This window comes from Tamandua tetradactyla, chromosome 1 (assembly GCF_023851605.1).
Source record: "Tamandua tetradactyla isolate mTamTet1 chromosome 1, mTamTet1.pri, whole genome shotgun sequence".
NCBI lineage: Eukaryota > Metazoa > Chordata > Mammalia > Pilosa > Myrmecophagidae > Tamandua > Tamandua tetradactyla.
Genome location: NC_135327.1, coordinates 85984598 through 85997324, shown reverse-complemented (window position 1 = coordinate 85997324; position 12727 = coordinate 85984598). Strand labels below are relative to the sequence as shown.

The following is a 12727-nucleotide window of genomic DNA, read 5'->3' as shown; positions in this document are numbered from 1 at the left end:
GTTATCCTGGAGGTTATTCTTATGCATTATATAGATATTCCTTATTAGTTTGTGGTGTACTGGAGTGGGTGGGGGGAAGTACCTGAAACTGCAGGGCTGTGTTCCAGTGGCCTTGTTTCTTGAAGAAGACTGCGTAATTATATCACTTTTATAATGTGACTGTGTGATTGTGAAAACCTTGCATCTGATGCTCCTTTTATCTGGGGTATGAACAGATGAGTAAGATAATAAAGACAAAAATAAATAAAAAAATAGTGGGGGGGTTAAGGGGCTTAGGGTGTTCTTTTTTACTTTAAAAATTTTTTTTTTCTTTGGAGTAATGAAAGTGTTCTAAATTGATAGTAGTGATGAATGCACAACGTATGATGATACTGTGAACCATTTGTTGTATACTTCGGATGATTATATAGTATATGAATGTATCTGAATTAAATTGCTTTTTTAAAAAAAGGGCGACAGCACAACTGGTGTAGGGAGTCTCCTTCCCACTCCTTTTGGTTACTCGCGCCTTCTTGTACGGCCGGCATCCGGAAGGCATGAGTGCCCTCTGGTGGTGGCTTCTCTCATTTCACCTTCTCTTTTCCTTCCAGCACCTAATACTGCAAGTTCCCTCTAAGGAAAGAGATTTGCCACGTGTGAGCATAACTTTGGCCCTCCTTTAGGAACGGAACTTGCAGGGTGGAGGGGTGAGGGGGTAGGGGTGTGGGGTGGAGTTGGGCATAAATACCGCCCCTTATGGTGACAGTCACTGGGCTGGGGGTCCTTCTCTCAGAATTTCTGCTCACTTGGCTTGGAAAAATTCTTTCTTCATTATTTTCCCACTTACTAATGCAAATAAAATTGTGAGGGAAATGTTTAGGATTCTGTAAAGAGAAAAACCTTTCCATATTTGCCCTGACATCGCCTTGGAGACCTCATTATTTATATGCAAATAATTAACTTCTGCTGGATGTCTCTAACAAACTCTTGTTGATCTGACTCAAGAAACTTGAAGAGAAGGGGGACCCTGAATTAAAGGCGAGGTGCCCTGTACCAGCACTTCCATTAGCTCATCCGACCCTCACTACAACCTGGGGGAAAGTGATTGTTCTCTTCTTTTATGAACTGGAAAATATGTGCCCAAGGTCACAGAGCTGCTATGTGGCAAAGCCAGATTCTACACCCAGAACCATCAAGCTACTTTCATTTAGAACAAGGACCAAGAACCGCTGCTTTCAAATATGCTGCCCTTGGGGGTTTGTTTTGTTTTTAATAACTCCCTGTGACCACTCCTCCTCCGACTTTAATCCATAAAATGAAATGAGATATAAATATTGATGAGAAAGGAGAAAATTATTGCTGCTTTAGATGATATAATTTTTTGTTTGTTACACTTTAAAAAGTTAGTTAAGAAACTATTAGTCCCAATAAGAGAATTTTCAGTGGTGGTTGTTTACAAAATGAAAATACAAAAAATTAGTACCTTTTGTACATATCAGCAGTAACCAGTAGGAAAATACAGTAGGAGAAAACAAAGATCCCATTCATCATAAAAAATTAAAAATATAAAATACCTAAAACTATGATAGTAAAATGAAGAAAACTATGACATTTTATTGAAGAGCATTTTTTTTAAAGGATGTGAATAAATGGAGGAGTACAGCATGTTCTTGGGGGAGATTTAGCATTTCGAATTACCAATGTACGGTGTAGGTTTGCCACAATGGGTTTCAAAGTGAGCTCATTAGTGGCCTCAGGTGGTTCACAAGCCTGGCTACCCCCAGAAAGAGTGGAAATGCGAAATCTCAGAACTTTGGAGGGACCCCAGTGTCTGGGGGTGGAACCCCCCGACCATTAATATTTTTTGAAGCCCCTACTGCCCTCTGGGCTCTTTAGAGAGGTTCCCCTGCTTCAGTCACAACACCTCCACGTTTTCCCACTTTATTTTGTGGGCTTTCCTACAGAATTTCATTTGATCAAGGAGTCCCCTGTTTGAAAAAGGAATAATGTCCGCTGAAAAAGAAAAAAAAATCCCATTTGAAAAAAAGAAAAAGAAAAATTTGAAAACTCCTGATTTGAAGCAGATCCATCTCTAGGATACTTGAATAATTGAAATAGGTAAGGTAGAGACTGATATTTGAAGCTGCTATCATTTGTGTGAAATTAAGTATTGGGTTTGCTCGTATATGTGTAGAGTATCGAGGAGGAGGTACAAGGAACAGGCAGCAGCCTGCTCTGGCAGCCAAGAATAGGGCTCTTCGAGAGAGTTAATATTAGCTTAATTGCAAAAGTTCATAATCAAAATGTTAATGCCATGAGACTATGTAAACATGTTGAAGAGAATAATATTAAAGCATATTCTGGTTGTGCAGCTTTGAAAATATAGTGTACCCCAGAAAAGCCATGTTTTAATCCTGATCCAATCTTGTGGAGGCAGCTGTTTCTTTTAATCTTGATTCAGTATCGTAAACTGGAAACTTTCGATTAGCTTATCTCCACAAAGATGTGACACACCCGATTGTGGGTGTGACGTTTGATTAGATGGAGATGTGACTCCACCCATTCAGATGGGTCTTGATTAGTTTACCGGAATCCTTTAAAAGGAAACATTTTGGAGAGAGCTGACAGCAATGACTGAAGCCTCAGGGCTGACAGAGCCCAGAGCCGACACAGATGCTGACACTTGGAGATCAGAGACACGGATGTGTGGAGATGCTTGGAGCCCAGCAGATGTTGCTGTGGGATGTTGAGCAAGCCAGAACCTGGAGAGAGCCAAGGGAAGCCAAGAGGTGAAAGTCAGCCCTGGAGAAGCAAAGTGAGGAACCCCCACAGGAACAGAGGCTGAAAGCAACAGAGCCCTGGAGCAAGGGACCAGCAGATGCCAGCCCTGTGATTGCCCAGGTGACAGAGGGGTTCCAGCTCCATTGGCCTTCCTTGAATTAAGGTATCTCTCAAAGCATGCCTTATTGGAGACATTTTTATAGACTTAGACTGTAAACTTGTAACTTACTGAATTTCCCTCTTTAAAAGCCACTCCAATTAAAAAAAAAAAAAAACCCCAAACGTAAAAGCCACTCCAGTTCTGGTCTATCGCGTGCTTGCAACTTGCGAACTAACACACTGAGACTGGTTCAGGAATAGACATAGAAAAGAATGGAAGTGACCTTTACATGAAGATGGCACCAAAAGTGAAGAAGGAGGTCCCTGCCCCTTCCAGAATGAAAGCCAAAGCAAAGGCTGTGAAAGCCAAGAAGGCAGTACTGACAGGCGTCCATAGCAAAAAGATCTGCACGTCACCTCCTTCTGGTGGCCTCAGACACTGCATCTCCAAGACAGCCCGTATATCCTCAGGTGAGCACCGCAGGAGAAACGAGCTTGTCCACTACTCCATCATCAAGTGTCCCCTGACCACTGAGTCAGCTGTGAAGAAAATCAAAGACAACGGTAGACTTGTAGCTGCTGTGGACCTCAAGGCCAACAGGGACCATTGGACAGGCTGTGAAGAAGCTCTGTGACCTTGACAGTAGCCAAGGTCAACACCGGGATGAGGCCTGATAGAGAAGAAGGCTTATATTCCACAGGCTCCTACTGTGATGCTATGCCGGTTTGAAACTATTATTTACCCCAGAAAAGCCATGTTTTAATTCTAATCCAGGTTTGTGGGACCAGACCTATTGTTTAGGGTGGAAATTTTGGATTGTTTTCATGGAGGTGTGAGTTCCTCCATTCAGGTTGGGTCTTGATTAGTTTACTGGAGAACTTTAAAAGAGGGAACATTTTGGAGAAACCCTAGGGCCAATGTGAGAACCAGACATTTGGAGATATACAAAGAAAATACCCCTGAGGAAGCTGTTTAAAACCAGCAGCCAAAGGACCAGCATGTGCCTCCCGGCTGACAGAAGTGTTCTGAACGCATGGCCTTCCTTGAGTCAGGATATCTTTCTCTGGATGCCTTAGTTTGTGTGCATTTATGGCCTTAGAATTGTAAACATGTAATAAATTTCCTTTTTAAAAGCCATTCCCTTTCTGGTATATTGTGTTCCGGCAGCTTAGCAAACCAAAATAGATGCTTTAGGTGCTGCCAAAGGAATTGAGATCATCTAAGATGAGTCCAGCTGGCTAATTCAAAATGTAAGTTTTTTCCACCATAAAAATAAAAAGAATGAAGGAGAATAAAGCTCAGAAACAGACCTAGTTTCCATAAAATTGAAGAATGACATAACAATTCAGTTGAGAAAGAAAGGATCTTTTCAAGAAACGATGGTGACACAAGTGGTTTAACATTAAATTTATTCCTTACATTGTTGTGTTAAAATAAATTGCAGGTAGATTTAAAGAGTAAATGAAGTTCAAGAAACAAAACCATGAAGAAAGTGAATCTTTGATTGAGGAGGCACTCCAGGAAAATGTTAACTCCTGTGTGCCTTAATTTGGTCATAGACCAAATGAAAAGGCAGATGACAAACTACAAAAAATATTTCCTCCATATGATGAAGGGTTAATATTTTTAATATTTAAAGAACTCATATAAATTAATAAATAAAATGCTAATACTTTGTAAGAACAGAAAAATACAAATAGTTGATGAGCATATAAAAGTGTAATCAAAGAAACCAAACAGAAAGAAGGCACCATTTCCACATTCAAATTTCTTTTTTAAGGGTAATAGCATTGGTACAGTATGGGGTATGGCCCTAGTTGCTAGAGAATGTTGAAATTGGAGCATCCTTTGGAAAGCAGGTTGACAACATGTGTCAAGGTCCTTAACAGTGGCCATACTTTTTAACAGGGACTCTACACTGAAGACATAAAGAAAACAGGGACACAGATTTTTGAATGAGATATTCGCTTCAACATTATTTACAATAGTGAATATTGGGAAACAGCTTAAAAAAAAGACCAAGGGCAAAAGAATGGTAAATTATGTACATTATAATCAGTGCTATGGGCTGCTCATTGAATGCCAGGAAGACCCAACCATTCCCAGGTCCATTGATCTAAACTTGACCCTCAGGGAGATAGAGCACACATTCGAAATCAAGGGGAAGCTGCTGCTTGCATCTTCAGCCTTATCCTTGGCAGCTGGTTTCTTATCATCTGATACTCCAGAAATCTCCCACTACTTACTGCTTCCCCTCCTCCACTTCAGACAACCAGACTGCTTTTAACTCCTGTGCATCCTCTAAGACATAAATCAAGCTTTCCTCCTCCAGGGAACGTTTCCTGACCACCTTCCCCTGTGCTACATTAGTCTCTGTACATCTTTTTTAATTTTCTCCTGTGTGCTACTCTTGTCTGTTTTCTAGTGTGTCTTTCCCATTAGGTCGTGAGCTCCTTGAGAGCAGAGCTTGTACTTTATTCATCTCTGAGTCCCCTGCACATGTAGGCCCTAAGAAGTTGCTCAGTACTTTTCATTGAACCTTCATTAAAAATCTGGGCAACAGCTCTGCAAGTAAAAGTATTGCCCTCCCCATTGCATGTTTCTGAAAATGTAAGACATGATTCCCAGGGGTGAACCTGGCCCTGGTATCATGGGATCACTAATGCCTTCTGACCAAAGGGGGAACGAAATTTAGCAAAATAAGGTGTCAGTGGCTAAGAGAGTTCAAGCTGAGAGGCTATTTGGTAGGCTGCTCTCATGCAAGCTTCAGCTAGATATTGCTCATTGCCACTGTTTGCCAAACCCAAACCAATTTCACTCCTGTTAACCCTAAAGAACACCTTGGGCTCTAACTGAGACTGGACAAAAGTTCATGCACTAAGTTTACTTTCTTGAAACTTCAGAGAGTTCTTAGCATAGATAAATCTTGAAACCCAGAGGGACCAGCCTCTCCAAGAACATTGACTAATTCCATCCTCCTATCCTATATTGTCGATATCCCTTTTCAACATGACAAGGTTAGAATGGGCTGAGCCCCAAGACCCAATAGATTGGGATAGGATCAATGGAGAAGGAAGAGATATAATAGAGAAGGTAGGATTTAACAGAAGAGTATGACTCACTATATTGATGATCCTTTCAGCCTCCTGTATTTTGGAGCAACTAGACAGTAACCCATACCCAATTTTGACATCTGTTCTGTAGCTACTTGTTAAAATATACTCTGAAAATTATTGCATCTATTTTTAGTTTTTACTTTTTGTATATGTCGTATTTCACAATATAAAGCATTTAAAAAATAATAATAAATTTTTCACAATGCAGTGTTCATGGGCACTAGAACTAGTTCAGGAAACTAGAAAATGCTACCCCTCTCCCATAAAGTGCCCTCTGTGGATGTCACTGGCGGAGTTTGTTTCCATTGTCAAAATAAACTCAACATTGTTGACTGTTTGAAAAAAAAAAAAAATCTGGCAAGACTCTTAGGCCTTTTTCCAAGAGAGCCCAGGGGCCTGAATTGATCTCTGCATTGCACCCCACCCTAGCCCTACATTTCCAAATGCACTACTAACTTAGTCTTTTTTTTTTTTTAACCTACTCTTAAATGCTTAAGATAGGTTGTTTATTTCTACCAGGAGTTTGGAAAAACTGCGAGAGTGAGAACCATGCCCACATTCCTGACCCTAGGAAGTCCATTAGCTAATGGAGATGCCCTTAAATGGGCTGTGGTCATTGTCAGGCTTTTCTTCCCCACCAGCGCTTAAATTTCTCTTTCTCTTTCTTCCACTAACAGGAGAGAAAGATGTGATTATTTTAGGGGATTTCGGTCAAGGGCCAGATAGCAGTGACTGTGACATCTTGAGGAAAGAAAAATTCCACCACCTGATCCCTGCAAGCACCTTCACCAACATTAGCACCAAGAATCCTCAAGGCTCAAAGTCTCTGGACAACATCTGGATCAGTAAAAGCTTGAAGAAGGTCTTCACAGGTGAGGGGGAAATCACTCGCTCCTGCTCAGAACAGGAGTTGAGAAAAGGCCGTCTGCACTCACAGCTCCAGGTGGGCTGGTTTGGGGGGCAGTCGGGAATTTATAGGGTTATCATTCAGGTATTGTCTAATCATCATTCGAGCAATGACACTTAAAAAAATTATGTGGTAACATACATGTAATATGTAATTTGCCACTTTAATCATTTTTACACGTACAGTTCAGTGGTGTTAATGGGCTCCCATAGCAACTGTCCTTTACCAATACTTTTCCGTCACCCCAAAGAGATGACTCCCCATTCTCCTTTCCCCTCAGCCCCTAAGCACCTCTAATCTTCTACTTTGTGTCTCTATGAATTTGTTCATTCTGAATATCTCCTATAATTGGAGTCATACAATATTTGTCCTTTTGTGTCTGGCTTATTTTTCTCAATGTTATGCTTTCAGGGTTCATCTGTGTTGTCGCTTGTGATCAGACTTCATTGCTTTTTATAGCTGGGATTATTCCATTGTTTGGGTGTTCCATATTTTGTTTATCTGGTTGTTGACGGAAAGATACTGTATTAGTTAGGGTTCTCTAGAGAAACAGAATCAGTAGGAAACACTCGCAAATATAAAATGTATAAAAGTATCTCACATAACTGTGGGAACGCAGTGTCCACAATCCACAGGGCAGGCTGTGAAGCTGACAATTCCAATGGAGGGTCTGGACAAACAACACAGGAGAGGCTCGCCGGGTGAAGTAGGAAGAGAGCCTGTCTCTTCTGAATCCTCCTTAAAAGGCTTCCAGTGATTAGATTGAGCATCACTCATTTCACTGCAGAAAACACTACCCTTGGCTGATTACAAATGGAATCAGCTGTGGATGCAGCTGGCGTGATCATGATTTAATTCTATGAAATGTCCTCATCACGACAGACAGGCCAGCATTTGCCCAACCAAACAAGTACCAACACTTGGCCAAGTTGACACATGAACCTGACCATGACAGATACTTTTAAGAGTAAAAGGGGGTGTTAAAAATAATAAGACATTCCTTGATCTACAACAGGTGTATACCAGGTATGTCCCAGGCAAACTGTGAAGCGTGGTCACCTGGTTTTAGGCTAGCAGGGTCCTAATTCAGAGATAAACTGGTTAGTTACCCTAATTCTAAGGACACTTAAGTGTTGATCAGGCCCTGTAGCATTCAGGCGCAGTGCTGTGGGATGAGGACCACTGGCTTGCTGTCAGTTCCCTGTTGGGGGAGGGCGGCACGTCACCGAGCCTCACAGTGGATGGGAGAGTGCTTTAGGAAGGACTCCGTTGCAACCAGGATGTGCTGTGTCATCTCTGCCCTGAAAAGCAGAGATCTCTGCCCCCAAGCTAGTCACCTGTTGAGCAGACTTGGATCATGAAGAATTCATCAGAAATATTGAAAATTCTATAGGGACTCTTGATGGAAGTCAAAGACAACACTTCTCAATGCTGGCTGGAAGCTTCACAGAGAGCCAGCAGACATATCTTACGCTGAGCAAGAGTTTAGAGTGGGGGAAAGGACCAATGTCTGAGCCTCGCTGTGAGAGTGTCTAATGTGCAGCCGGGGTTGAGAGCCTCAAGACTAGAATTTCCAGTCTGGGCTTTTCCACCAGTTTCTTCTGCCTTTCTCTGGGCATCGATTTCTTTTTGGATTCTCTCTCCTTGGAGGATCCAAAGACTGATGGACATGGTCTCAGGGAAAATGACTTGATCATCCAACTGGGCACGATGCAGTCTGAAGAAACACGCTCCTGGCAGGGGCAAAACCCAGCTCTGAGCTGCTGGGTTCCCGGGCATGAGTGTCATGGAAGGCACCTGCTCTTGGAAAGAGAGCTGGAGATGACAGAGCTGGAAGGAGGTCAGAAATCATTTCATCCGCTGCCATCCCAGGGTTGGGCTGGCTGACCAAAGCCCAGGCTGTATTGGGACCTCCCTCCCTGCTCTGTCTCCCGTGGGTCTTACACTAATGTGATATTGCCTATCGCTGATGACCACAACCATTGCTTTCAAACCATTCGGTAATTTTTGTAACTGTTATTTAATTGTTTTTCAAGTACACCTCCTGCTCCTGTTTTATGTATTTGTAAATCTTTATTTTTTAAATACCTGTTCCTTCTCATAAAACTGTAAATTTCTCCTTTTTACCTTTTTTTATAGAAAGAAATTATACCCCCACCCTCACCCCATTGTGTCTTTTGCTTTGCAAAGTAGGACTTTAACTTTGGATATCCTTATGAGGCATCTGTCCTTGTGTCAAATACATATTCTTGCTGATCAGATTAGAAGGGGGTCATAAAGGATGAGGCAGTAAACTATATGGTGGCATTGCATTCGAATGGGCAGGAAGTCTGGCCCCTGAGTAGTTTTGGTGCCCAAATGTGCAAACCCTTATTTACCCAGAAAGTCCAATTGGCAAGACATGCCCTTTGCACAGGAAACCAGATAACTGAGATGTATCGTCAGGGAATCCAGCCTTGCAGCAAAACCCCTCCACCTCCCAGCCCGTAATCCCAGCCAGCCCTCTGTTCTCATTTCTGGGCCTTTGTTCTCTCTCCTTGCAGGTCACTGGGCTGTTGTAAGAGAAGGTCTCACCAACCCTTGGATTCCAGATAACTGGTCCTGGGGTGGAGTGGCTTCTGAACACTGCCCCGTGCTAGCTGAGATCTACATCGAAAGGGACTGGAACAGAAAGGAGGGCCCTCGGAATGGCAGTGGGGTCACCCTGGAGCAGAGCGAAGCCAACAGTAAGCATGAGCGATGATGGCACTAAAGCGATTTCTCCAACCTCTGACCCAGGAGAGCCCAGTCAAGGCCCTTCTGCGTGGAGGAGACGCAGCCATGGACCCGACTGCCTTTTCCTCTTCATTCTGAGAGCATCATCAGGGGGGCCTCGGCCTGCCAGCCTTCCGCATGGTCATCTTCAGACCCCTCCTCGGGGAGAAGGGCAGTGTGTTGGACACTTGCTGTACCTGGATGCTCAGGGCAGAAGCCCCTTGAAGAAATGAAATGCCCTTTACTGGATGGATGCTGCTAACCTCGGCAGTGGACTGGGGCATCTTCCTCTTCAGTGGGTGTCGTGTAAGGAGAGCAGAAACGGAGGCTGAGAAGAGCAGAGGGTGGGAGACCTCTTGGCTGCCCACCAGACGTCTGAGTAGTGACAGGGAAGCTCATTTCTGACCAGTGGGATGGGACTTTCTGGCAGCAAATTATCTAAAGCTTTTATCTGTGATGAGCACTCTTCTCAAATATTTTGAGTGGTGATTTTTAGTGTTGTTTTGAAAAAAAATAATAATAAACAGAGATGAATCTGCCTGCGGGCAGGGAGAGCCTGGGGTGATTCCCTGCCGCGTGCACTTTGCCATCCTCTTCCCCTGCCTCTGGCATGGAGCTGCCTCAAGGCTGGCGGGGTCCTGGGCGGGCCCCTCCCGGCAGCTGTTCCACATACACCCCTGCCTCAAGACCTTGCAGAGGTGCTTCTCGTGTCCCCACTGCTGACCTGAGATCCTTATAAAATGGTAAATGGAAGTGAGACGAGAGCTGGTAACGTTTCCTCCCTCTCAGCTGGCCCTTCATCTCTGACTCCTTTGCCTCGTGGGCTCTCTTTTGCCTTAGAGCACCATTCCTGCTTCTGAGCCACCTGGCTTAGATTCCCTTTGCAGGAGTCGAGAACTCAGGATGATTCCCCCTTCCTCACTGACCCTGATGTTCAGTTAGATTCATTGCTCAGAGCCTCGCTTTGATTCTGAGGAATACGTGTTGATCCTAGATACATGAGGAAGCTTAGCCCAGAAGCAAAGCCAAAACCGGGTTGCTAAGCTGACCCTTGAGTGTCAAAGGAGCCTCCTTTTTTGTGGCCAGGGGGTGAGAGAGAGGGAGCAAGCCTGCCTTAGCTGCTGCTGGGCATCCTGCACAAACTAAGTTCTCATTTCGGTGCATTATCACACTGACCTCTTATAGCAACCCATGAGGCCAGCCAGGATTGCAATACCTATTTCACAGCTGCAGAAACTGAGGCTCAACAAACTTAACCCCTTAAAGGTCCCACAGTAGTAAGTAAACAGATGGATTCAAACTCAAGGTTTTCTGAGTCCAAAGCCCGTGCTTCCATATCAATTTTATGCTTGCTAACAATAATGTTGTAAAAGTACAAAAGTTGATGGTGGGCAGGCGATGGTGGTGCAGTGGCAGAGTTCTCCCCTGCCGTGCCAGAGACTCAGGTTCGATTCCCGGTGCCTGCCCGTGCCCCAAAAAAAAAAAAAAAAAAGTTAATGGTGAAGGTATAAGTCAGGTGGTTAGAATACCTAGGTTATTCCCATTTATGTGGAAGCTGAGGGTTTATTCCTCTTTCCGCATGAAACACTCTATGAGGACCCATGTCCCAAACAGGAGCCAGGAGCTCTCCTGAGCCTCTTGGGGCTTGGGGCCAGAGTGGGGTATGGAAGGTAGCAGTGCCCGGTTTCCCACCAAAGGTGAGCCATTTGAGCCACCTGGCTCCAGGGAGCATCAGATGTGCCCACTCGGGGTGGGTGGGGGGATGGGAGGGGGGGATCCCTGGTGGGAGGGGGAGCAGCTCCACCCCCATGCTCTCAGGCTTCCATCTGAAGGCTGAGCCTGGACGCAAACCATGTTAGAATTAGAAGTATTGGGAGTGGGGTAGAAAAGTCTGCTTCCCAGCTGAGCCAAAAAAGATCTGGTTCAAAGGATTTGGGCATCTGGCTGGTGGGTACGGGTGGAGATTTTAACTCTAGATACAGCCACCCATATCCACCAGCCACATGCCTCAATCCTGTTAGCCAATGAAATGACATATGTACGGGGCAAGCAGTGGGGAGTCGGGGAGGCTGCAAAGCCCAGCTGCACCCCAGCTCCCAGGCAGCATGTCATCCAGCTGTCGCTCAGGAAGTCTGGCTACAGGCAGAGCTGCTTGCACTCTAGCCCGAGCCCTCTTTGTTTGTGTCTTCTGGCTCTATTTGTTTGGTATGGGCTCCTCTTTGTTTGAGGAGCCTATCTGTCTCCAAAGTTCCCTCCCACCCTGTCGCCAGCTCTGTCACAGATGTGACGCTTTTGTTAAATTCCTCTCCTCCCTCCAGCTCTCTTCTGCCCTCCTTTCTGCTGCCTCTCAGGACTGCCAGAGAAGGGGCATAATGGTGAAGCCATTTGTTGGAGAAGCCAGGGGGGCGTCCGCTGAGCTAAGCTGGGTTTCTGGAATTGAGGTTGGCGGGGGTGGTAAAGGCGTGGAGGAATTAAGCTCTAGAGGAGTTCTAGAGCCCCCCTCCCCACCCCACCCCCACACACCAAGTTGGCGCCTTCGGATCCTTATCACAGGGTGCCCTGGGAGACCTGGGGCCCCTCCCTTCCTGCCACTGCCTAATGGACTCTTTCTCTCTGGCCCATTGTCCCTCAAGAGAGCCTATGAGAAACGGCTGTCATTTTCTGTCTGTGCAGGAAATGGTCAAAACAGGGCCCACAGCCGCTCTGTCTACTCAGCTGGCACCAGCCCTGCCTCTTGCTGTTCACAGATTGATCAGGGCTGGTTTGAAGGGCAGCCAGCAGCCCTTCTGAGCCTTAAATAACGGAGCGCAAGCTATGAGTCCCTCACCACTGTTCCAGGGATGCCAAGGCAAGGCAGACGGGGTTAGCCCTTAGTAGACAGCTGCAGCCTTCCAAAGATGTGTTCTTTGCACATCTCTGTTCTGATGACTGCAGTCCTCTTACCTTGCAGATACCATCCAGGGAGAACCCGAGTCCTGGGTTTTCCTCTCCAGCATCTGTGGCTGTGCCCCTGCACAGCGTGACGTGGGTCTCCACCGCCTGGGGGATGGGAGGTAGGCACAGCACCTGAGACAACCACAACGTTTGAGT

At 45.1% G+C, this 12727-nt stretch overlaps 1 protein-coding gene across 2 annotated transcripts in view; it reads left to right on the top strand.

Annotated features, from left to right (window-relative positions):
• The window catches only part of EEPD1 (endonuclease/exonuclease/phosphatase family domain containing 1), a 144034-nt gene extending 132661 nt beyond the window's left edge, over nt 1–11373 (top strand). For both annotated transcript variants that reach the window (XM_077119891.1, XM_077119881.1), the window contains exons 7-8: nt 6654–6848; nt 9427–11373. In XM_077119891.1, coding sequence (XP_076976006.1) covers nt 6654–6848; nt 9427–9626 — 395 coding nt within the window. In that variant the 3' untranslated portion in view covers nt 9627–11373. The remainder of the gene's footprint in view (nt 1–6653; nt 6849–9426) is intronic.
• The last annotated feature ends 1354 nt before the right edge of the window (nt 11374–12727 follow it).